This window comes from Hetaerina americana, unplaced genomic scaffold (assembly GCF_022747635.1).
Source record: "Hetaerina americana unplaced genomic scaffold, ioHetAmer1.1.p SCAF_71, whole genome shotgun sequence".
In the NCBI taxonomy this organism is placed as follows: domain Eukaryota; kingdom Metazoa; phylum Arthropoda; class Insecta; order Odonata; family Calopterygidae; genus Hetaerina; species Hetaerina americana.
The window spans coordinates 335,306-360,739 of NW_027287328.1; the positions used below are offsets into that span (position 1 = coordinate 335,306).

Here is a 25,434-nt window from a genome sequence, read left to right on the forward strand (position 1 = left end):
AAAATTACAGAGAAAGGCCAAGCATGAATTGCGAAATGCAAGATGACAGTGTGTCAGCGTGAGTGCGCGTCAAAAAGATGAGTACCATTGAAATTTTTATCTCGCGGGATAAAAGTATACAACTAGGCTATAAAAATAAGTCATACGTTCCTACTGGGCCCAACCAGGGTTACTACGCGCTTGTAAGGTATAAGTGTCTAGTGTTTACATGCTGCAAGGATCATCGCTGAGACTCAAGAAACTGATCACCCTGAAACCAGAAACTGGTGAGCGCTTTCGGGAGAGACCGACAGTTCAACCGTTGTCCTGAACGCTCAGAATATGGACGTGGGCGGGCGATCGGGCACGCTCACATACAGGTACATTTTCCTTGTTTGTGTGGAATTTGTATTCATGAAAAAAACGACGAGAAAAAAAGGCCGGGTGGGTGAAAAAGTCTACAAGCCTGAAACCGATGCCATTGGCAGCACCAAAATCATTCGGTCCGAGAGATTGGGTGGAGAAGCATTAGAGGCCTGGCTCTGTCTGGGACTTCTCTCTGATTTTTGGGGAGAAGGAGTCACGATGAAACCTTGAGGCACGTCCAGGACCTCTGGGCGGTCGGAGGGAATTATTTTGAGAGGAGACGAAAGGGTCGGCCGGAAAAATCAGTCACAACTTTTGGGCGAGGGTCTCCCGTCGCTTATTTTCGGCGATCGCCGGCCTTCCTCAACACAAGGGAGGGTGGAGCCAGGTATTCCACAAATATTTAAACTTCCTTTACGGCGCCGGCGGCGGAATCTCTCGGATCCGGTCTAAATCGGCGCGCAACTTATCCTTGGGAAGGGGCACACGCTTGCTTGAACGCCAAGGGCTCGAAAAAAAAGGATAAGTGGAACAAGTTCGCGACGGAATGTAATTGGAGGAGAGCTGTGTGAAAGTTATGCGACTGCCGAATGGAAAGGTCAAATTTTTTCTAAATTTATCTCCCAGTTGAATACTCAGCCTTCCAATTCTCCGTTGATGTATTCCGGGAGCGAAACATTACGTAACCACAGGATGGATATCGAAATGGTAAGGATTCGCGCGATTAATTTGTTAGAAGTTAAATATAAGACGCAGAAGGGAAATGTTTCCTTCAAGGCAGAGATGCGTTGCTGCACAGCACTTTGACCGCACGTATATTTCTCTGTAGTCTTCAAAATAATAATCAGATATTCAAAACAAAATGTGTCTATTGAGCTTTATTATGAACGCTCATTAAAATGAGCTGAACCCCTCGACAGAGAGAACTCCACTCCCGGACTCTTCTCCTTCTGCGCAGTAAAAATTGAGACGCCTACATACCCCTGTGCCTATACCGTGCGAAGAGGTTTCAGCGTTTTCAGCCCACCTTAAGTAGCATCAAAACGCCGCGCAAAAAGGGATTTCCAGCAACCCGCACACACAACGGCAAAGGGTTGACGGAGACATTTATAGCGGATACATGAATGGCTTCGTTTTTTCGCAAACACTTCCCATCGCTCCAATGCGGTGGCAGGGAGATGGAGCCTCCCCCCTGCGGTCCCTTCTCCACTCGCATGCCTTATCCCTCGAACGGAGAGACCCCGGGAGCGGAACCAACTGGGGCTAAACAGACGTCGCTTTTGTTTCGGCCGCTTAATAAGAATGATGCAGCAACATCCGCGTTATCGAAGTGCAGCGAACAAAGGATAACGCACACCCGGAAGTCCCTAGGGGGGGGGGGAAGGAGGAGAGGAGCATCATCGCCACTGCATAACCGCCGCGTCATCTTGGGGAGGAGGATGGGAGGAGAGTGGGGCGGGGAAAGAGCGCGGGAGTGGAGAAAGAAAGGGAGGGGAGGAGGCAAGGATTTAGGAGGAGCATATTGCGCCACAGGTAGGCGAATCCTTTCAAGAGCCCGTCCGCAAAAATCGAGAAAATGCGAAATTTTTCCCTTTACCGCTTTCTCCTTTACCCCACGCTCTCCACGGTCCGCCCGGCGAGGACGCCGAAAGCAAAATAAGACGGAAAAAGAAAACGAGCTCTGTCTTCAAAGTTCGGGGAGCCAACGGAAGAGGTCTAGATTAAAGCTATGGAGTTAGAGAGACCAGGCAACTATTTCCGCACACTTACTAGCTATTAAAAACAATGCATTAATAACAAATTACGCCTTTGTACGTAGAAATGGCATTACACCGCCGATATGGTTAATCACGATGAATATTAATTTATGATCGTCATGATATGATATGCATGAATATCATACGGTCATGGGTAAATTTTGCTTAATTTATATTTATATTCTTCGGCTTCTGTAATTGACAAGGGCAACATTTTTTAAAATTTATTTAAGATTTATTAAATCATCCCAGTCAATATGAAACGCGATTCCGAAGAGGAGAATAACTGGAATAAGTGACCATGAGGCCAAAGCCACCTTAAGATGTAGCTTACTCCGTAAATCCAAGGACTTTTAGTCCAGGTTTTGACGCCAGAGCGATTCAAGAGAGGGGGAAATGCCGAGCCCAACCGCTTGCTTGCTCGCTCACCTGCCGGAGCGCTCGCGGAGGGAAGCGGGGAGGCGGGAGGGAGAGTGTCGAAACGTCCTTCTGCCTCGCGTTGCAGCAGAGCCGCGGCCGGGAATGCTGCCGGAGTCGGGCCATGAGTCACCACCAACCCGTTGCCTGTGGCGAAGACGGCCGGTTGTGCCGCTGTCTCTCTCGGGGACCACTGTCCCTCCTCCACCGGGAGACAACGTGGCGACTGCCGCCACATAACTGTACACTCGCTCGAATCGGCGAGGGAGGCAGAGAAAAACCGTCCACACCAGGAGGCCGATTCGTAAACCGTCAATCATCGACGGAATTCGGGGCGGACGGCTGCGTTGTGAGTCAGTCACTCACGTGCGAGAATGATGCCTTGATGCGCTGCACTTGCGCGTTGGACGACATTCGGTGAACTGGCTGATTGGTTGATGTTCGCCGGTGTTTGAATTCCGAAAACTTAACGCCCGGACACAACCCACGCTGCCGTTATTCCGACAGCTTCCTCACTTTACCTAATGCGCAGATTCTCACTCGAAAACAATCGAACACCCGTGAGTATAACTAGAGGTGGAAATTAAAATTACACATTGTAAGCTTCGCTGCTAGTGACAATGAACGGACAGCGGCAATAATGAAGGGAAGCTCGAATATTTTCTCATTATCCAAGATTTCAACAACTGACTTCAAAATTCGGCATAAAATGGCTTCTCGACAAAGAAACGGGGAGATAATTTCTAAATATTTAGATTAAATATAAATTTAGCAGAAGGATAACAACAGCTAGCAAATTAATATTCTTACAGTGATAATGTCCGAAAGAAATCATTTTTATCGGCCATAGTAAAACTGCGTCACTGATTAAAAACTTGGTCGAAACGCTAGGAAATGTTAAGGGTAGCATAAAAGTGACTTCGAGTTGCAAAATACCTGACGGTAAGTTCACTAAACTTATGATTCACCCGCCTCTTGATTTACAGAGGTTTACTGTGAGACAATTAGTAGACAAGTATTCCTGGAATCAATTGCAAGGATGACGCTGTTGCGCGCGATACGACGGATCCATATGGGAAAGCGCTTTCTTTGATTCGCAAAAGGGTGAGCCATTTCCTGAAGCTCTCGAACTTAACTGTTGCAATAACTTAACCCGCAGATTTGCCCAGGAACGAAAAATGTCATTGCGCTGTCGTCGCGTTCCTTTGATAAACACAACTTCACTTAATGAACTAAGTCCTTCTATGAGTGGCACATTAAAAAAAAATCTCCATTCCAACACCTACACAGAAATTTTTTAAACAAAAAAAATCATCTAAGTGTCTTTAGTATGCATCTGTAAGGTTTTCATCGACGTTGTCCATCATTGAATGATACCATCCGTTAACCCACCCTGTTCACAAATGGGGAATTCCGTAGCTCCGTTACTACGCATAATTCCTTACGTACTCATATAAAGGAATCGTGTTCCTAGACACAGTTACTCCCAACAAATTTTACGAAAAAATATAGCTAAGTACATTTAAATACGGTGCGATCGAACAGTATACACTTTACGCCTTGGACCCCTCTCTGTTTACACAATCCATAGTATAAGCCTCAAACTTCGACACCTAATAACGTGGAGCATTCGTCTTTCCGCACACGATTAAAACCATGCTATTAATAGAAATCTGCGGACACAATATGAACGCATGACGCAGATTTGAATTCGAGGTAGAGTGCTATTTGTCGCAACAGACTGGTCCACAGAATCGAAACGAAAATCACCTAAATGCACTGATTATATGGAATTAATTTTGCCTTAACACCCCCGCCACACGCCCTTGCGATGGCTCGCGGGGTATTTAGTAGATGAATACGATAATGATTGATGGTTTCCGACGTAACTTCATGGAATCGATTCATATTGGAAATGAAAAATAGTAACTTTGTGATTTCACAGAAATATTTTTCAGTGAAATCACAAAGTTATTATTTTTCATTTCGAATACGATAATGTATAACAGCTGGCAGTGAAGAACACGTCACATATCTCTTATGGCGCACTGAAATCCATAAAATTATACCAATGAGATATCCTATTTCGGCTGCACGCTGCTTACTTCTTTACAGTATACAATAATGCTACCAACACATATTAATTTTTTTGACTTTCCGACCGAAAGAATCGTGTTTTCCACCGAGCTTCATTCATCTTCAAGATGGCGGATCCACCGGGAAACTACCCACGTTTTACATTTTACCAAAGAATCATACGTGGTCAAAGAAATCCCGGGGGGGGGCATCACAGTGCTCCTTGATCAACAGCCTGCGGTCAAGGAAATATTTTATGTCGCGAATCAACGTTCCGAAGAACGGAGCTATGGTTGGAATGCGCGGGAAATCATCCCTACCAGGCAGATAGACGGCGTGACTCACCATACTTGGGAATGCGTGACGTCACTCGCACCTCGGCATAGCTTGACTCACTCACATGTGGAAGCCTCTTACATGGGAGGAACTTTTGTTCCTAGAACTCGGCTGGGCCAAGTCCAAATATGATGATGGCATTCCAATAAGCGATATTCGCGTGGGAAGCATGACGTCAATTAGCACTTGGCCAGCAGCATCCTAACCATCACACATCTTGGCGAATTTTTAATATTTGCCATCTAAATGTGATTTTTTTCAGAATGCTCGCCAGCGGAAGTGGCTTAAGTGACGAGGGGAGATGAAGATAAATCTGCGAAATCGGACCGCGGGAAAACGATAACTTTTATGGAACCATGCGTACGCTGTGACACACTTCGCTTTCAATAGCAATGGATCACATTAAAATAATCCTAGCGGAATGAAATCGGAAGTGAATTAGATGCCTCGGCTACGAAAATAAAACTGACATATATTTCATAATTAAGAATTATTTTTCTGATTGCGAATAGTGAGAGTAACAAGAATAATGACTTCGTCTCACACCAGATGTATGTACTATATATATGTAGTGGACTACTCAGGATGGAGAAACCAACTCAGGAAGTTGCATCATTTCTTTCTACGGGAGAAAAATCTTTCCAAGGAACACCATCTACATCTACATAATACCCCGCAAGCCGCCGCAAGGGCGTGTGGCGGGGTACCATCACGTACTTTGAGCATGTGTCCATCTGGTGTTGTTTCATGAAAATGGGTGGTGATTTCAAAGAAAATGCACCCTCGTTCCAAATAAATTGCAAATTTTTAGGATAGTATATCGTGACTTGAGAAAGATTTTGCAACGACTCAGGAGGGAAAGTGGAACTCGTTCTTCATACAATGTGGATACATAAATAGCACAACCTACTTTTGTGCGTGTACAAATGTGAGATATTGCACAGAGGAAAAAAATCATTCGCTATGATCGGGTCTCGAACCTGGATCCCCTCGATTTCCGCAAGTTCTCATTTCAGTCGAGCCACCAATGTCTCCTCCACTCTTAAACTGGAAATTTGTAAGCACTTTTGAAACGAATAACATGTTTTGACCAGCTACTACTCTATATACAATGTCAGGAAGTGAACGCAGTCGAAGTGATAGCAGATGGACGCCATAGTCCACCACGCTAGAGGAAACTTTAAAAACATTGGCGTTTGCCTCTGGCAAATTCAAAGATTATAGAATGATAGATGGCTCTTAGGCCAATTTGCAAGACCATTTCAGTATTGAAATCAGAATTCTTAAAAAAGTGACACCATGTAAGGGCGCATTGAATCCGATAAATGGGTTGAATTCGATTTCCAGCAATGAAAACAGAAATAAGTCCATTCTTGAATTCAACTACCAATCACAGATGAGCAGGGCAGTTTCAAGAGACTGACGATTTTTACCCGGAATCAAATTTAATTTTCAACCAAAAATGTCTCCGATGAATACACAAAAACAAGGGTATACTCAACTCTCGATTTTTGCGCTTGCAAAAATCGAGAGTCGTAACTATAGTTGAATCATGTAAAAGCATTCGTCCGTCACCATGAACATATTGATTTCAGCAACTTAAGTTACGTGTAAAACGATCTTAAATAAATTCATTTCTCTCAGATTCTTTGAAATTTATGTACGAACTTGTACGTACTCAACATGAAATTAATCCGTGTTTTTTTCCAGACCGTATAGGTACAACTTTCATTTGCGGCATTTGAAAAAAATGACCATGATTCCGTTCGGTTCACATCTTTCACGGGAAACAAAAGAAAATATCTCCCGACACCAGTTTAGCTTCAGAGCCGACTAGAGTAATCTTGCGTGGACAAATTACAAAACTAAGTCAACTTATGTATTTTTCGCGGAGGCGATTAAACCGCTGGCAAACAAGAATAACACGTTCGTTCGCAGGTTTCCGCGGCGATGAGTAGGTGATTTCCACATTTTTCGGGCTGCGTCCGCGTATGTCGTTTAAATGTACAACAGTTTCGCCAGCTATCCTGCTGGCGTCCTAAGGTCAAGGATGAAAAGAAGCTTGTTGTCCCGTCTTATATAGGAAACATCCGGCGCCAATACCGGGAAATTTCTTGGCCAATCAGGGAACGTCCTCATATTTGCGCGGAATAATTCTTTTCCACGCACTGTGGAGTAGATATCCATCCTCTCTGTTAAAATTTTCTGGCCTTTTAACGATTTCAATGGCCTCTCTGATTATTCTCTGGAAGTATTTTCCTTCTTTCGCTATTATTATATAAGAATAACCCGTCCGAATAAGTACACAGGGTTAATGGTTGCATTTCGACCGCTCTTCCGAACGTAACAAGCCGCAATCCACCGAGATATCGGCCCTTGGTGTTGGCGCAGGTAATCAAGGAGAGATAACGCTTTCATTGGAACGGAGAGTCTCCACGTCATCTCCTTCGGAGAAATTGCGCGCCGGCCGAAGTGGGACTTGTCATTTGGGCTTTCCGGCTTATTCCGAAGAATCGCATTGCAAAATTTGGCCTACTTTCCTCCGCGGCCCAGTGAGGGAGAGAGGGGGGCGATCTATGGGCCACAACCATCGATCCGCCCCAAACTCACATCAGACGCCAATAATATGCCTACTCTTATCACCCAGATTAATATTTCATCTCCCGGGCAAATACCCGAGTCGGATTGGGAGAGGGGGGGAAGAGGCGCATATTGAGATGGACACCGGATCGAATCGCCGGGAAACTACGAGTTACTCGGGGGTTTAACGTCGCATGGGGAAGATTATGAGTATGAGGGGGAACGGTATCAAGGATCCCGGCGGCGCACACGAGGGTCGGGAATTCTGCGGCGTATAAGAAATGTCGTCGCGAGAGTGTGCGTAAAAATTACGTTCGGGAACACAGGCGTGTGAGGCGATGTGGGACGGGTTCAGCGATCGCATGATTGTTTTCAAACTCGCTGATAACGGTATGGTTGGGGCTTGTTTCTTTTTACATAACAATGTGCATAAATAAATGCGTGTGTGTGTGTTTGTGTGCCATAGGAGTGACGATAAAACAAAAAATCAGGACATTCACGATTTCGTTTGTTTAAATATTTCTGTAGCACAATGACCTTTTTCAGATGAAGGAAGAAGACTCCAATTCTGAAAGTCTTCTCCCATTCTTCGGAAAAAGGATGATTGTGCCACAAATGTACCCCAAAACACCAGACCAGACCAGATCCCCTAATGACTGGGCATTTTGCCCTCATTTTATGCGCTGCTTCGGTGTGACAACGTCCACCCCTTCAGCGTTAGTGTATGTGCAGTTTGCACAGGGAAATAAATGGCGATCGAATGTGTAAATGACGAACGTGTACCTTTCCAGTGTTAGTGAAGGAGAAATTGAAAGAAAGACCTCTAGTGGGTTGGCAATTGGCCTTATCTTAAAGGAAGGACTAAAATTAGCTTAATTCTAAGGGCCGAGACATTTTGCCCAAAAACACGTCAACAGGACGGAAAAACATTTATCAATCTAAAAACTAAAATTAATATTAGATTCTGGTCTAATTAAATTTTATATAAGATATTTATTTTATTTTTTTTTCTCTTTTGTTGTTGTTTTTTTTTTTTAATATATATATATATATATATATATTTTTTTCTTTGGATATATATATATAATTTTCTTTTTGTCCTTTTTTTTTTTTTTTTTATTTTTTTTATAAATTTCTTAACTTTTTTTTTCAAAGTCCTTTTCTTTTACATACAATTAAAGCAAATTGGCAGTTACACAATGCCTTAAGCATAAAACCTTAACTCTAGCTGAAATACATTTATAATTTTTGACACCTCTATAGAAAAAGAAAGTCATAGAAAAGAATTCGGTAATGTTACCGAAATAGAATTTCTTTTGGCAGTCTGTAGCTCGGATGGCGTTTTCTATGAAGGGAGTAATCCCATATGTTCTTTGTAAGCGTGTTTTGTGGAAGGGACCTCTCGAGTCGTTCAGCTTGCGCTCGAATGAAGTCGTGTATTTTAGGTATTTTGTGTGCGTTTCTGATCTCATGTATTGGGACGAGTTTACTCTGGTTTGTGAGGTAGCGAAGTATTCTATTTTGGAATGTTTCTAAGCGTATTCTGTCTGTTTTTGTCGCGTTCCCGAAAATTTCGCAGCCGTACAGCATCCTGGGACGGATATACGAAAGGTACAGTCTAATCTTGGTTCGGTGCGTGAGGCGCGATTTGGAGCACAAGAGTGGAGACAGAAGTGCTCTTGTGCCCTGAGCGATGTGTAAGGCATGCTGCACGTGCGTGGCCCATGTCAGTCTGTAGTCGAAGTGTATCCCTAAGAATTTGTGTGACAATTTCGTCGGAATACGCACGGATTGAAAGGTTAGAGGTTTTTTTGGGAAATAGCTTCGTCTCCTCCGAAAGTCGACAACAACACTTTTCTCAGCGTTAATTGTTACTTTCGAGTCGACGGTCCACTTTTCAAGTAAAGAGAGGTGGTTTTGTATCTTTCGGAAGGCACATGTGCCGCTCCAAGATCTTGCCGCGATAGCAGTATCGTCGGCGAACATGAAAGTTTGAGTTTGTGGAGAAGAAGGAAGATCGTTGACATAGCAGTTGAAGAGAGTAGGAGATAATATGGCGCCCTGCGGGACGCCACAATATATCTGTTTCCCGGTTGATAGAGCTCCGTTTTCGGCGACATGTATAGCTCGTGAAGCGAGAAAACTATGGAACATCTTGATGAGATGTAATGGAACCCCGATTTTAAATAATTTGAGTATCAATCCATCATGCCAGACTTGGTCGAATGCCTTGGCCACATCCAAGAACAACACTGCAGTGTGTTGGTTGTTCTGCATGCCGTGGCTGATATACTCTGCTAGTCTGAGTATCTGCAGGGAGGTGGAATGTCCTTCCCGGAATCCCATTTGTTCCGGTCGTATTACGTCATTGGTCCGTAGGAAGAGGTCTAGACGGGCTTTTAAAATTGATTCAAACAGCTTAGAGATAGATGAAAGTAAGGAAGTAGGTCTACGGTTTAAAGGAATTGTCGGGTCTTTGCCTGGCTTGGGAAGCAGGCACACTTTTGCTATTTTCCAGGAATCTGGAAAGTAGCAAGAGGAAAGACAGTTATTAAATAAGCCCAGTAGGTGACGAACGGCCGGCAGTGGCGCGTTCTTCAAATGCCTGTTTGAGATGTCATCAATACCCGGGGCTTTTTTCGGGTTTAAGTACTTTATTGTCATTCTAAGCTCCGTCTCAGTGACCGGCTGGAATGGAGGAGTCGGAAGGAGACCTAAGCTACTTACAGCAGCCTCGGCTTCTTCGTCCTCCCGCGTCCTTGGCCAGTCGGTTTTAAGAGTCATGGTTTCCTGGAACGCGTTGGCTAGGATTTCTGCCTTGTCATTGGCGTCGAAGTACAGGTTGTCGTTATGCCTGATGGGCTGGTCTGGACGGCCTTTTTTGGTCAGTTGCTTAGCAACCTTCCAAAGGGATCCGTCGTCGAAGGAAAGGTTGTCGAGTTTGTCTCTCCATTGGTCATTAAACCGATTTCTGATCTCGCGTTTGACGCAGGACGCGAAAAAGTTATAACGCCGTTTATAGGCGCCATCCCTGGTTCGCGCCCATTGTCTGCGGGCCTTGTTGCGCTGTTTTATGAGTAGCAGGATGTCGTCGGGTAGGGCGTTTGAAGGAGGAGGGGGATGAGGGTACGGGAGCGATGCCAGTGCATGCGCGTCACGCATTGCCTCGGTTATGGCCAAGACATGAGCGTCAATGTCCTGCCGGGCTGAGGAGTGTGGGATTGTGATTGAGGAAAAGGCGTCTTCTGCTATGGAGGCGAACTGTTTCCAGTTCGTCTTTGAAGGAAGGGAAGGAGGCTGCTCATAAGGGACAGTCGCAATGTCGGTTTTAATCGGGTAATGATCACTGGAGAGATCGGAAAGTACAGTTGGAGTCGTTATATAAGGCAGATTTTTCGTTAGGCAGAAATCCAGGATGTCTTCACCACCACGGCTGTCAATGTGCGTTGCCGCTAGTGGCACTTCGACGTCTACCATGATGGAATTAACAATGTTATGCAAACGCCGGCCATTAGTATTCGCGGACCGGCACCCCCATTCCGTATGTTTTGAATTCCAATCGCCGATGGCTACGACGCGACTGTCAGTCGGGAATAAGGGACGAATTTCGTCAGGAAGAATAGTTTTACCACTAGGTTGGTAAGCTGAATAGATGTCAAGGTCACCTATGGGAGTTGGGAGTCGTATTCCGACGCATTCTAATGTACTAAGGGCGTATCCTTTCAGTGCTTTGTGTTTAATAGAGGATTTTACTGCGATGAGCACGCCACCACCGCGAGCGGTGGGACGGTCTCGCCGATATGTGGTGTAGTTGGGCAAGTGGAATCTGTGACTGGGTGTCAGATGCGTCTCCTGAAGGGCGACTACATCGAAATTGCCAGAGCTTATAAAATTTTTGAGTTCCCGTTGGCGGCCGAGTATGCCGTTGCAATTCCAACTGAGAAGGCAAATGTTACGGAGCTTACTAGTCATTAAGCTCGTGCAACTCGCATAATTGTTGGAGCATAAAGATTTTCTTCTCCGTTTTTGTCTTTAAGAGACTTAACTGGTGATGCATGGACATAAAGTATCCAAACAGTGACTGTTCATTGTGTGCGGAATTTGAAGCCGGAAGGTTTGGTAGGTGATTTAAAGAGGAAGAAGAGGAAAGTGAAATAGCGCCGCCGGGCAGAAGTGGGTTGATAACATGGGGAGGAGGGATCCTAGGAGGGGGGAGAGAGGGAAATGGGTTGGTGGCGGTAAAAGATGATTGGTCCTGCAAAGGACCTTGAGCTCTAGGAACCCAAGCATTCTTGTCAGGAGCCGGGGCAGGTATATATGTTTTCCCTTGGGCTGGTCCTCGGGAAATTGTGTCGCGCTTTTCTCTCGCCAATTTTCGTTGATTTTCCCATTTAAAAACGGGACATCCGCGATAATTGGCGGGGTGCTCCATTGTGCAGTTTACGCATCGCGCGGGCGTACTGCGATCTTTCTTTTCACATTCGGATGTTAAGTGTGGACCGGCACACTTAACGCAACGGGGCCGAATGTTACAATAATTTTTTGTATGTCCGAAGCCCTGGCATTTGTGGCACTGTACAACGCCCTTAGGTTTGGTGAATTTAGATATATTCACCCGCATGGTCAACAAGTATTCAGTTTTGAGAAGGTCCCCTGGTTGGGGGTCATTTGTTAAGATGACGTGATAAACTGGCACCAATCGCTTGATGCCAGTTGTTTTCCCTTTCATCCTGTCCTCGTAGGTAGGTTTAGTGGTGGTCAGTTGTACTACGCTTTTAACTTTATACCCCATTCGGTGTAATTCTAGCTCTAATTCCTTTGCATTTACGTCGCCTACCAGGTTTTTTACACAATATTCTTTCAGCCTATCGGCTGGAAGCTGGTAAGACGTATACTCTAGGTCCCTAGTTTTAAGAATGTGTTTAGTTTTAACATAATCCTCAGTGTTGGCACAAGTTATTGCCACGGTGTTTGGTCCCTTGAGGATACATTTGGGCGGCGAGAGAAGATTCGCCGTCAACTCCTTAGCCAATTCAACCCACCCTTTCACATTATGGACGGTTATGGCCGGGATTTTGGGTGATTTAGGTACGGATGGCTGAGTCTCCATCACCTCAGCCGATGACTCAATGGGTGAAAACCTATTTGGATGAGCGATATCTGGGGAGTCTAAAATTCTTCGCCTCTTAAGCGGGGTACCTTTTTTTCTGGAGACGACAGTGAAGCCGTCGTCTCTTTGACCATGCGGTGTTTGTGCTTGAGGGCCTGTGTTAAGCGGTTCGGCGAGAGGGAGGGCAACAGTGGTCGTTGCTGAAGAGGTGGACGTTGTCAAATGGTTGTTGCTATTGTTATTGGCCGTGTTCCTCGCTTCCATGGCTGTTTCAGAGGTACCTACTAAATTGACCTTTTCTTGATGTTTATTGACCTTTTGCTGCTTTTGAAGGGCGGCAATGGCTGCGGCTGTCGCCGGGGATGGCGAAGCTATGTCGCTATTGTGTTTGCGAGAGAATTTAGTGCTGTCAAGAGCTTCTGTCTGTGCAATTGCTTGCCTCTGGGCCTGACCGGCCGGGCCAGGTTTACCATTTTCGTGATTTTTCTCCTTTCGCGGGTCCTCTTTCGCCCGTGCACTAAATGTGTATACTTGTTTAAACATTCCTTGCAACGGCAAGGGAGGTGGCGCTGGAATAAGGTTGTTTATATCGTTGGCAGTACTTGCTTTGTTGGACGAATCGGCCATTTCGCTGTGATTTTCGGAGCGCGATGTTGCTCCGAAATGGTACGATAGCCCACCCTGGGCTATGGCGTTTTTGCAATTGACATGCAATGGCGTATATGTGTATACCTTTTGTGTATCGCTATTTTTTAAGGGGAACCCTAGCGTGGGGACCCACCCGGTTCACCGGCAAGTGCAATGCACCCAGGGGGCGCTTTGCCGGATAGCCGAAATGAGACGACCGATTTAATGATGAGGCGCAGAGCGCCACCCTCGAGTAAGAAAGTGGAGCTGGGTTAGCCACTCCTCTCGGGTGCCTTGCAACCTGGGCTATACCACCCGTTGATTGTCTGGCTGGAGCGTTCTTGTGGTTTTCTTGAAGTTGACGAATGTGTTATTTGAAAACCGTCGTCTGTCTAATCTCTGTCTAATATCTCTAATACCCCAAAACACGTACCGCGCGCGCGTATATATATATATATATATATATATATATATATATATATATATATATATATATATATATATATATATATATATATATATATATATATATATATATATATATATATATATATATATATATATTTATATATATATAACACAGATGTAGATTTTTAGAATATAGATACACAAAGAAAGGACACTCACAATTTGTTATTTGACGTTTCGACAGCACGGCTGTCGTCTTCAGAACCTCATTCTGAAGACGACAGCCGTGCTGCCGAAACGTCAAATAACAAATTGTGAGTGTCCTTTCTTTGTGTCTCTATATTCTAAAAATCTATATCTGTGTTTTTATATATTTGTGCGTCGCCGAAGAGCGTTCCATTTCGAAGATATTATATATACTATATATATATATATATATATATATATATATATATATATATATATATATATATATAGGCAGTTTCTGTTACGCATCTGTGAAAAAAATGAAAAATATGCACATAAAAAAGAAGCTCAATTGAGAGTTGTAAAATTTTCGGAAGTGAAAGCACCCTCAGCGGGAGGAAGTATGTTCGTATGTTCCTTTCTAGTGAACGAGTTGGCCATGCCACCAAAAATTTAACATTTCTCATTCAAGTTCCTTTTTTTTGAGCTCTTGTATTTTTTGTTTATCGCGCCTGTGCCACTCAACTTTACATCAGCTAGGGAAGCATACACATCGGCTAACAAATCGTAGGGAGGGGTTGTGGGATGCATCAGGGCAGTTCGTGGTAAAATTAAGAAAGAAACGGTGAGGAATGCGTGATTCGTGAAAGAATGTGGATCATTGGATCCGCCGATATTCCGCTTTTTTGGGAGGATAGGTGACAGTTGTGTCACCAAATGTACATACTAGAGCAAATGGCTACAAAGGAAGTGATTGGGAGATAAAATCATGAGCGAATGTACTCGAAGGAACTCCATGAATTTGCTGGGGTTGAAATAATTACGCAAGGATGAACTAGCTCATAAAAATCAGTGAAACGGAGTAAATTTCTTGGTAAAACAAATTTTAGCTCTTTTAAATGTGTCTACCCGGAAAGGGAACGACATGAAGGGTATATAGTATAAGTATGCATGCAAGAATTTTTTGCGCAGTTCGAAAGATAAATTACTGGATGGAACAATATATTCCGGGCTTGCATTGAGACACTACAACAGCAAGTCCTCGTCAGCCTTGGAAGACAAATATACGGGAAACACACTGAAAAGTCGGCAAAAAACTAGGATTAATTACAACTGGCCTGGGGAGACGTAAAAAAACAAAAGAGTGTTGCTATTTCCTCTTTTTAGGCCTCACTTGGGATATGTTTTCATCAGGTATAAGGAAGCCCTACGAGGCTTGATTTTCGGATTAGTTGAAGATCGGCGAAGAATATAAATGTAAGTTTTAACAGCATAGACTATGAATACACCTTTATCAAATAAACTAAACTTATACGTCTATGTAAATCTGTCCTTCTTGTAACTATTTAAAAAAAATTAACTTTAAAGGTCTTTAGTTTAACCATGCTATTAAGGTATACGAATGTCATACTGCTGCCCGTTAGATTACAGGAAAAAGGTTATATACAATACTTGTAGAGGTAGGTAAATCTGACATTTCTGAATATTCAAATTTCAGGCTATTGTATAGCCTGAAATTCAACTTTAACCCCGCCACACGCCCTTGCGGGGTATTATGTAGATGTAGATATAGACGCAGCATCGAACAAACAGTTTACGATAACCCTACGTCGTACGCCAACAGCCATATTTCCCGTCTTCCCTGAGAGAATATTTACTTTTACCTCTGAATGACAATAGAGCTAGAGCTATAAAAGCCTGTTAGAACTGCATAGCGCATCCGTACGAATAAAAAGATGACGCGATAATCGTCCTTGGACTCGCACTCCAAACCTTCCCGTAATTTGAATCATTGAATTCACGCTTCCGGAGCGAATTTTGTTTTCGCATCCGTCGGGAAAGAAACCACAAACATTTCCAACAATGAATCCGTTTCCTTGATTGGTGGAACGGGCCTCGGCTCCGTGCCACGTTGCGCCTCCGGTAACGCGCCTCTAATGCGACGCGGCGTTCAATTTCAGCGGGAAAAACAAAGTAGGGAACGAGTGCGACCGAAAGAGGTTAATTCGAATCTTTGTGGATATCCTCTCACCCCTCCCGACCCCTCCGAAATCCACCCCCCCCCTCCCTCCCCGTCCTAGCAAGCCGAAAAGGAGGCTGACGCAACGAGGGCGTCAGATCGTTTGCGTCAGAATTTCATTCATTGACTCCAGCGTTACGTAACACGCCTCCGAGATGCTATGTATCCCCCTCAACGATGTAGGCTAGGGCGTTGCGTCACCCGCTCCTGCAACTCAATGCACACGCACACACACGCACATAAACACTCAGTGATTAACGGAAGCGAGACGGAAGAGGCAACGTTTTATGACGGCCATTATCTTTACGGATTTAAAAAACAACAATACGAAGCGTGCCTACGGGTGATTCGTATAGGTGAACGGAATGAATGGAAATTCGGATAGATATATGTACATGTAGTACGGCAAACTCGCAACTTGAACGAATTCTAATGACATAAATAACCTCAGTCTGTGGCGGCCAATAATATAAGGGCCCTGGGTTGTGACACCAAGATGAAACAATAGGTTGAAGTTATTCCTATATTTTTTGTTACAATTTTAACAATTAACTCTTTTGCTGCACAATAAGCGGTCAGCGGGTGGGGTGGGGTCTAAGATTTTGCATAACTTCATTACGATAATGCTGATCTCTCTATTCTACGGAAATGCAAAGTAATGGATTATACCAAGTCTTCCATTAAACACAGGTCTTAACGAAAGTGCATGATAGACTTCCCGCTATAGAAGACAATTACTGATGTTATATAATTAAAAAAATCTGATTATTCATTGATTATTACACTATAATTTTTTTAATGTGCACGTCACGGCCGCTATTAATTATGCCACACTATCGAACTAGCTTGCTTCGGCACAGTCCATTTTTGACTTCACGGGGTTCGATTTAGCTTGTCTCTCCTTGACGATGAGGAAGTTAGCTATTGACGAGTAACGTCGATATTTGGTGGCCCTATCATATAATTCATAGCTGGTCCCACGCCCCATTGATTCGCTCCGATACTGACACGTTGTAACTTTTCATACAAGAACGGACGGTTAACGCTAAAATCTCCTACCGATACCATGACACCAGAAACTTAAATAAATGTCTCGATTGACACACCAACAATAAACCGAAGAATTTCAGAAAGGTTATCACGAGCGGACTTTTGGGAACGAGTTGGCCACGCTAGTGGTGTTGCGTAAGCTTTTGCGTGACCAGGAAGGGGATGATGGTGGGATAGGGGGGTTGAAAACGACCGCAAACAGCGCCACGTAACACACACAGGTAGTGTAGCTTGGCAGCGAAAGATGGAAACTTGCAACTATTCTTGAGCTTCACTAAGCTAGTTGCCCGGAGAATCAGGGGGCGAGTTCCCGCTTAGGGGAAGGCACGAAAAAAAATGATGCAACCGGCTCTGTTTGGTGAGTCATAAAATCCAGATCGACGTGGAAGTTCAGTCATCTTATCCCAACCGCAAAGGGCTCCATACCGCGACCAATGATCTAAATACTTCCCCTCACCCCTTCCCTTCCATTCCCAGGTAAGCACCGTAGAAAATATTACCCGCTGGAAGACAATAACGACGCGCGCTAAAAGGGAAAAAGCGATTGGGAAATCACGCACTTCAAATATTGGGCGACCATTTCTCGCCCCCCCACCCTTTTACCCTCCCCCACTTGCCGACATATCACCTTCACCTCGGCAGTCTCAACCGTTTCAGCTGCGACTCTCGTCTCCAGGAGACCATAACTCGAACCGTTAGCGACGCAAATCGTGCAACCGCCTTTTTCTTCTCTCTCACATCCCCTATTTCCACTCCCGTCTCGAGGAACGAAAAGGCAACAAAAAAAAAATATCTCGTAGCAGAGCGTCGTTGCGTCGCTCTGCATTTCCTACGCGCGGCGCGAGACGTAAGTCAAGTAAACCACTCGGAACGCGTTGCGTCATTCGTATTTTCCTCCCCATTCGATCGTTCCTTCTGCTTGTGCCACGCAAGGACTTTCGCAAGCGGAGCCGCGTTAAAGGATGTGTCATGTTTTTTTCTCAACACCGATACGTTCTTGTTTCACCCCCTCCCTCAAATACCTTCATTTTCACGCGGGCACACATTGAGGGTGTGGGAGGGGGGGGGGTAGGTTGGGAGAGGGAATCTCCGCAAAAACGCGTGCGCGCGCGCGATTCTGTACACATATACACACACACACGCCCACTGGCCTACTTCGTCCAGGAGGAAAGACCGTCCGGTGCGAAAAACGAACGCGTAAAAGAGAGCAACAGCTTGGGGATGGGCAACTAACGATCGCGGACCGAAGGGTGTCTACGATTATGAAACATAGAGCTAGGATTGTCCACACGTACGGGGACGTTTTTGGGATTGTTCTGGATTCCTGTCTCCGTGTGTCCCGAAAATCAGGACGGGACAATTGGAATGATCAAAATGCTCTTCACTACTGTAACGACAACTTAATTTCAATATCTATTAACATCCCATTCAGGCATTTTCTTATTAGTTAACAGCCGAACTGAGTGAAAAATCAGATGAAACTTGCTCGTTGCAAAATATTTAGGAGCTTCTCCAAATTCATTTACATCATGACTAATGTTTCAGCTTATTCAGACGTGAAATATCAAAATTTTACGGCACGATGTACACGAAATGCAATTTAATGTTACTGTCAATAGAGGAACAGACGTACGGGGTAGTGTCCAGGATTTTTCGTCCTGAAATATTCCGATTTTGCGCACACGGTCTCTGAGTGTCCTATTTAAGCAAAGAGGTGGTGACCATGGTTTCGCTAAGTTTGGAAGGATATGGTCGATCCTATACCTATTACCCATGAGCTTAAACCCGTCCTAGGTCTTCGATAAAAAGATGCGGCGGTGAAGACTTTCACAAGCGGGGTGGGAAGAAGGTTTTCCTTGTTGCATCGAGGCAAAATAGATCTAATGAGGCTAAGGTTTTTTTACACTCTTGGAGTTTATGATATAGGCAAAGAAAACAGACAAAATATACAACTAGCTTTCTGTCATTTACCAGGTCATAAAAAGGTATCCGTAAAAGAGGACGAAACCACTATTGTTCATAACTCGATAAAATATGCACACAGATTGCACCCATTTGTATCTTGGAATTAACACATAGCTAGACCGCCGTGAATTATGCCAGTGCGATATTCAATAGTTCCATGTAAATTTAGGATTAACATTCAAAAATTAGAATCGATATTGCAACGATAGCAACGTAACCAAAATATCGACGGAGTGTATCGAGCAATAACGCTAAAGAATATATCATCAACATAAAAGGAAGTTTGAAATGGCAGAGCTAGTACATGATTCCTATACATAATGTTAATATAATATGCAATAAGAGAGAGGACCTCATCCATCTCCATGACGATGCCGACTCATCGACACGTCTGAGTAAGTCAACGAAAAACCGATTATCGCAACTCCCTCCATGGAAACAGCCTCATTTGATAAATAAATCGATGTTATCATTTATAATTCGAAGTAACAAGGTTTTGCTTTTTTTTACTCATCGCCGAAGCCCGAGCGCATCCAAAAAAAATATTCCACGACCATCCACTCGCTCTATTTCTCGAAAGAGGAAAAAAATGAGTTCTGAACTTCGCAGCGACGGCGGCGGGGTATCGACCGCTTTTACAATATTTGCAAATGGCGCGGGGAGGATACCGCACCCGTTAGAGAAAAAAAAATATGTCCCGTGCCCTAATTACAGGGACCGAATTCACTCCATCCCTCCCCGAAGAGTCAGTCCTTTTCATTTGCCCCAGCCGATTCACAAATAAATCCTCCCTGAACGGTATGAGCAATCTTTTATTCTCGCTGCGTCTCGATCTTCCCAGTGAGTAGTAAAACCTCGCGCACACGCGCGCGCGCCCCACCAGTCACTTGTTTCCCCGCCCTTACCCCCTCCTACCCCTCCTCGCGCTCCCTCCCCTCCCCCGCTTCCTCCCCCCACTCGCTCCCCATGAATGGAGGAGGAACGAGGTCGCTCGGAGGTGTGGCACACGGCGAACACACTGTTTACAAACAAGAGGCACAAAAGCAACACGTCCCGAAATTTTCCCATAGGACTCCCGGACGGGGGTGGAAAACCCTTAAAAACATGCGAGAGGGCGAGGATAAAGGAGGTTGAGGGGATTCGAAGTCGAAGACACTCGCGTGGGCGTAAAGGAGTGGGCACGGCAAAGGGAGGGAGAGGATTCCAGGGATGGCGGGGGACATGAAAGGGTGGGGGGAGGGTGGACGGCGAAGAGAAATTGGGGCGAGTCAGTTGGGAAGGATCGTGTTCCAAAGGCATCACGAGCATTGGGGGAGGGCGGGGGGGGGAGAAGCAGAGGGGGCAGAAAGGGTCGGGTGGGTTGGTGAGGGGACGAAATATTTTGGCCCCCTTCCACACATGCACAGGGCCACCCCCACTCCAAACTCTCGCTTTCGTAAAAGGGGACGGATGTCGGAAAAACTTCGGAAGTTCTCATCTCTCCTTTTGCTATCTCCCTGCGAGCCCTATTCGGAGGTTTGTGACTAACGATCACTGGCACGTAGGGGTCGCTCAAGTCCCCTCCCGCCACCCAAGTGACGCACTCGAATGAATAAAGTGATTTTTATGTAACCCCCCCCCCCTCCCATGTCGACTCGAATGTGGAGCCAGCGAATGGGAGGATTTTTATTAATCCTCCGACCCGAAGGATCGGGCTGCTTGTTTGTTTTGTTTCCTTTATTTTTAACGCCCCTCAGAGAAGGAAATTTCACCGAACTTGGAATGACTTGGCGTAACATAATGACGCGCGTCCCGGAAGCAAAAACCAATAACGGAATCACTTCGAGCTCCGAACGGAATGCGCGTCGATGAAAAGAAAAAAAACACGCATACCAGTAGGGAAGTGAAGTCAGGTGGGACGCGGCAAAAACACGACTGGGACGCTGCGTTAATAAGCTTCCTCCGCAGAATTTCTGATTCGCAATACGTTAAGTAACCTGAATGATTTGGATCGAGACGGCGGAGACGTCTCTCAGAGATACATTTTTTTTAACAAGACGCCCGAGTCATCCCTCGTAAAATTTTTACAAGTCCGGAAAGTGGGCCACGATTCAGGAGAACAAAGGAAACATCTTTGTCGTCGTCGTCCCCCCCCCCACACCCCACAGACACTGCACCGGCGAAGGCCAACATCGCTCTACTGGCAACAAAGCTGGAGCACAAAACCAAAGAAACCTGGGGAAAACCAAAGCAACTCACAGTTATCAACGTGGCGGTCAGTGGGGTCGCAATTGCAGTAGTGCTGGCAGAACCGATGGCCCTCGTGGGCCTCTGGGTGCTCGGCCACCAGGTGGTCGTAGAGGTGCTGCTGATGGTGGTGGTGCTGATGGTGGTGGTGCTGCCGGTGGTGGTGACCAGGATGGAGCATCCGGACCCCAATCTCCATGTCTCTCAAGCGAGACTCAAATTCTCCAGGAAAGCAGACTCTCCCGGGTGATCGGCCCGGCTGGCTGGGTTTGGAGAATGAGTGTTGGCGCGAATCTCCTGAAGTGCCGAGGGTCGTGCAGTCTTCGTCTTCTGTCGGCCGAGATCCGCACGATCATGGTACGTCGGAGAGAGGAGCACACGTGCCCACGCCCCCTCCTCCGTTGAACAGAGCAGTGGAGGGCACGGAGACACCGATCTCTCTTCCTTTCCCCTGATCCTTCTCGTAAGTCCGGCCGTAAATATGTACGCTCTTCGCTGTTGTTTTCCTGCTAGTTGAGACGTGCGTGTGGGCTTGCGCCTTCTCTTCTTCCTCAGCTCCCGGCGTTCGCCTATCCGCTCACCCTTCTGGGATCCGTCTAGGATTCGGCTGCTTGGGAGGAGAGACGCTCCTCTCGGGGGAGGGGGGAAGAGGGGGAGACGTCAACACACCAACACCAAAACACAGGGCGGGGGATCGCAGTGGATCGGCGCGGAGCGGCACGGCACCCCCGACGGCTTCCTCCCTCTATCTATCGCTCCGCTTCTGCACCAGGGGGGACAGAAGTTAGTGTGCCTGTGTGTATGTGTGTGGGGAGGGGGGCTCTATTCTATCTACCCCGACCGCCCTTTACGCGCTACCGCCGCTTTCCCAAAACAAAACACTGTGGCACTCACGACGGCGAGCTTCCCGCGCGCGCAGATCGATATGGGCAGCGTAAAAAGCAAGGTTGCGCGCGCCCTCCACGGATCGAACTGCAAGGGGGAGCTCCGAAGGTTGTAGTGGTAGTGTTGCTGGTGGTGGTGGAGTAGGAGGTAGACGGCGGAGAGTGAGGCGGGGGGGAGGGAGAGATGAGCAGCGGGGAAAGGGGAGGGGGTGGTCCGCGGGAGTAAAGCGGGGGAAGAGAGGGAGGTGTGGAGGGGGAGACCGTGGTATTCGGAGGTGTATACGCCTCCTCCGTTTCCCGCGCTCTCTTCGGCTCGCGTCGCAATAATTCAACACGGGGCTGGCGTCCGTGCAATGGCTCCGGCGTGAGGCGGGAGTGAACGACCTCCGGGAGGCAATACGACGACTACTCTCTCGACGTGAGAGGAGATGGCGGGAAAGGGGGAACGCTCACTGGGAGGGAGAGGGGAGCTGAGGGAGGGGGGATTGGGACTGAGAAGGAAGGGGATAGGAGGAGAGCACGGGTTGGACGCTGCTGGAGCTGGATGGGCAGAAAGAAACCGAGAGGGGAGGGAGGGAAGGAGAGGGTTTAGGTAGTGAGAGAGAGGGAATGCTTCGCGTCTGAGGAGGAGGGAAGCTCAGGAGGCCTTTGTCCCCGGTAGGCGCCTTCTCCTTTCCCACGAAATAAACACGGGAAACGGTTTAACGAACTTATCTCACCCCTTTCCCCGGGAAAACAGAAAACGAGAACATTTAACAACAGAGGCGAACCCAACAATGGCGTTCTCAATAACAGTGTTCGCTCCCCATAAAACAGTCCACTTGATCACACAGAAAAATATCTCCAAGACTTTTGGTCCACCGGAGAGATGTTCGCTCGGAATACAGCGTACGTGATCGGTGGGTCGTCGACGGGCAAACTCCAGCGCCGAAGAACAGACGAAAACGTTTTATTCGAGAGGAGAGGGAACTGGGAGGATGGGGGTAGATTCCTCTCTTGATGACGCACAACAATGTAATTGCGTAAACAATGACGAAAGGAAGGCGGCGGTCTCTGCAATTGCCTTGCGACCAATAGTTCGACGTGACCGCCCACTCCCGCGTTTGTACGTAGCGCTTTTGTTGGTGATCAAACGAAAGAAAGGATGTTATTTCCTGGAATCTCTGCCGAGTCTTGACGAAGACGAGGGAGCCGGCCTGGTGGAAATTCCTTCCGCGGTGAAACGGCAACTGGAGTCGTGCAAGTTCCCTACCCGTTCGGCGTAGTTACTCGCCCAATGGCATTGAAGACCAGTCGGTCAATGAACTCATAAACACCACACCGCCACACGCGCACATACAAACACACACACAAACCCCTCGTTCTGTCAGGGGGGGGGTGGTAAAGCTGCAATGACTGGCTGGCCGGACGATGGGGGTGGCGTCAAAGAAGGCGGCGGCGAAGGGGGTACCCTCGCGTACGCCCAGGTGCAGGGGGAAGGGAGTGGTGAAGGAGAGAGAGGGTGGATGCAGCGTGGTTGATGAACGGCGGGAAGGGGTGGGGCCTCTTCCGGAGACGACTTCCAACAACAACAGCTCCGAAAATGCGACGATTCCCACGTCGGACGGAGTGCTGAACAACACGAGGTGGGTCTTCCGAAACGGAAAGAAAAATGTAATACTGAATAATGACGACGGGAACCAATCTAAATCGACTTTGGTGGCGAAAAGAACGTGCGTGCGTCGGCCAAACAAACCGCTTTTTATTCTTCCAACCCCTCAAAAAATGGCTCCAACGGTTAAGGCGGCCTAACAGGGGGGGTGGGTGCGGGGGGGAGTGTCTCGTGAAATGGATGCACACTCGGGTGCGAGCGAAGAAACAAGATAACGTGAACACGCGCACGCACAAACAAGACGCTGGAACAACAAGCGGGGAGTGTACGCTCTCCTCTTCAGTGTGTGTGTATGTGTGAGAGAGTTGTATACGCGCACCTCCGCGACGCCGCCTCGACCTACGAACGCCGCCGCGCTTCAAACAAGACTAACACGAAACAATATCGACGTAGACTCCTTTTCTTCCCCCACCCCGCCGCATCCCTTACGCGCTCCCTCCCTCCAACTCCGTCCCGGCTCGCCCCTCCTCCGCCTCGTTCGCCCCTCACCCGCAAAACATCCCCCCCACCCCCTTCTCCGCACGGGACTCTCCGACCCTCCACCTGCCCCTTTCCCTTAGCTCCACGCCCCCCACCCCTCACAACGTCGCTCCCTCCCTTCCACGAGGCATTTTCCTCATCCCACCCTCCTTGTCTACACCCCCTCTCCGGGCCTCGGCGCCCGTCTCGCCTACCCCCACTCCTACCCCTCCCTCTCTTTGGTCCCCCTCCTGGCACGCAAACCTTCTCCCAACCTCCCCTCTTCTCCTTCATTCTCGTTCGCTCTGGGTCTTTCCCGACGCAGGCGCAGGACGCCGACTCTCCATCGAGCGGCGTCGTCACTTCCGGAGCTACGTCACGGTTTTCCGAAGGGAAGGGGGGAAGGGATAGGGGGGTAGTTGGGGGGAAGCGGAGCGGGAAGGAGGAGAGTGGGGCGGGTGGGGGAGGAGCCCCTGTTGTGGCGGGTAGAGCGAAGGTTGGCGAGGGAGGGCGAGGGGTTATGAGGAGGGAGTTTGTGAAGGGGAACGGGGTGGGAGGACAGGATGAAGGGGTGAGGGGCTAGACGGGGGGGCGGAGGGGGTAGAACGATGACGACAGGGAACAAAAATGGAAAGAAAATGCTGGCGTTTCCGGCGACCGGTGGGGTGTGTGTGGGGGTTGAGGGGAGGATTTGAGGATACCATAAGGTTGGGCGGGGGGAGGGGATTTTAGGAGGGCAGTGGGAGGGGGAGGAAGGTAAGGTGGGTAGAGATAGAGGAGAGGTGATGTATACGTTTGTGTGTGTGTTCGTGTGTGTGTGTGTGTGGGATGGGCCGAATGAAGTTGTGGAATTGGGTTGTGGAATGGGTGCCGGGGGTCGGGGGTGAGGGGGAGGAGAGAATTCCCTCTTCTTTCCGACGGTGATGGGCTACGTCGTGGAGGGAGCATTCACTGGCGGGGGATGATTTGGGACAGAGGAAGGGGAATGTTTACGTGCCCACGGCGGCGTAGGGAGCGGAAAATGGGCGTGGAGGTGTAGAGGGGAAAGGGAGAAGAAGAAGCGACGCTCATTTACCGCGAGAGGGGGCAACGAGCGAACCAAGCTCACGCTGCACACGAAAAAAACCCCCCTCCGTTCTCCCCTCTCCCACTCATCCCCCGCCCCTTTTACTACCAGAGGGACGACCCTTTCATGCCAAGGACGGGCGCACCCCTGCGGGGCGAGCGTAGCCCTGGAAAGAGGGAGGGGAAGAGAGACGGGTTGAGTGGGAGCGGCAGGCTCTCACGCATCCGACGTGGTTGCGTGGATACAACCCAACGAGACAACGGCCATCCGC

The 25,434-nt window shown here is 47.3% G+C and overlaps 1 protein-coding gene across 1 annotated transcript in view; it reads right to left on the reverse strand.

Annotated features, from left to right (window-relative positions):
- Window positions 1-23,769, reverse strand: part of LOC139697279 (growth factor receptor-bound protein 14-like) — a 306,000-nt gene extending 282,231 nt beyond the window's left edge. Inside the window, exon 1 of the mRNA XM_071595937.1 lies at window positions 21,116-23,769. Coding sequence (XP_071452038.1) covers window positions 21,116-21,302 — 187 coding nt within the window. The 5' untranslated portion in view covers window positions 21,303-23,769. The remainder of the gene's footprint in view (window positions 1-21,115) is intronic.
- Between the last annotated feature and the right edge of the window lie 1,665 nt (window positions 23,770-25,434).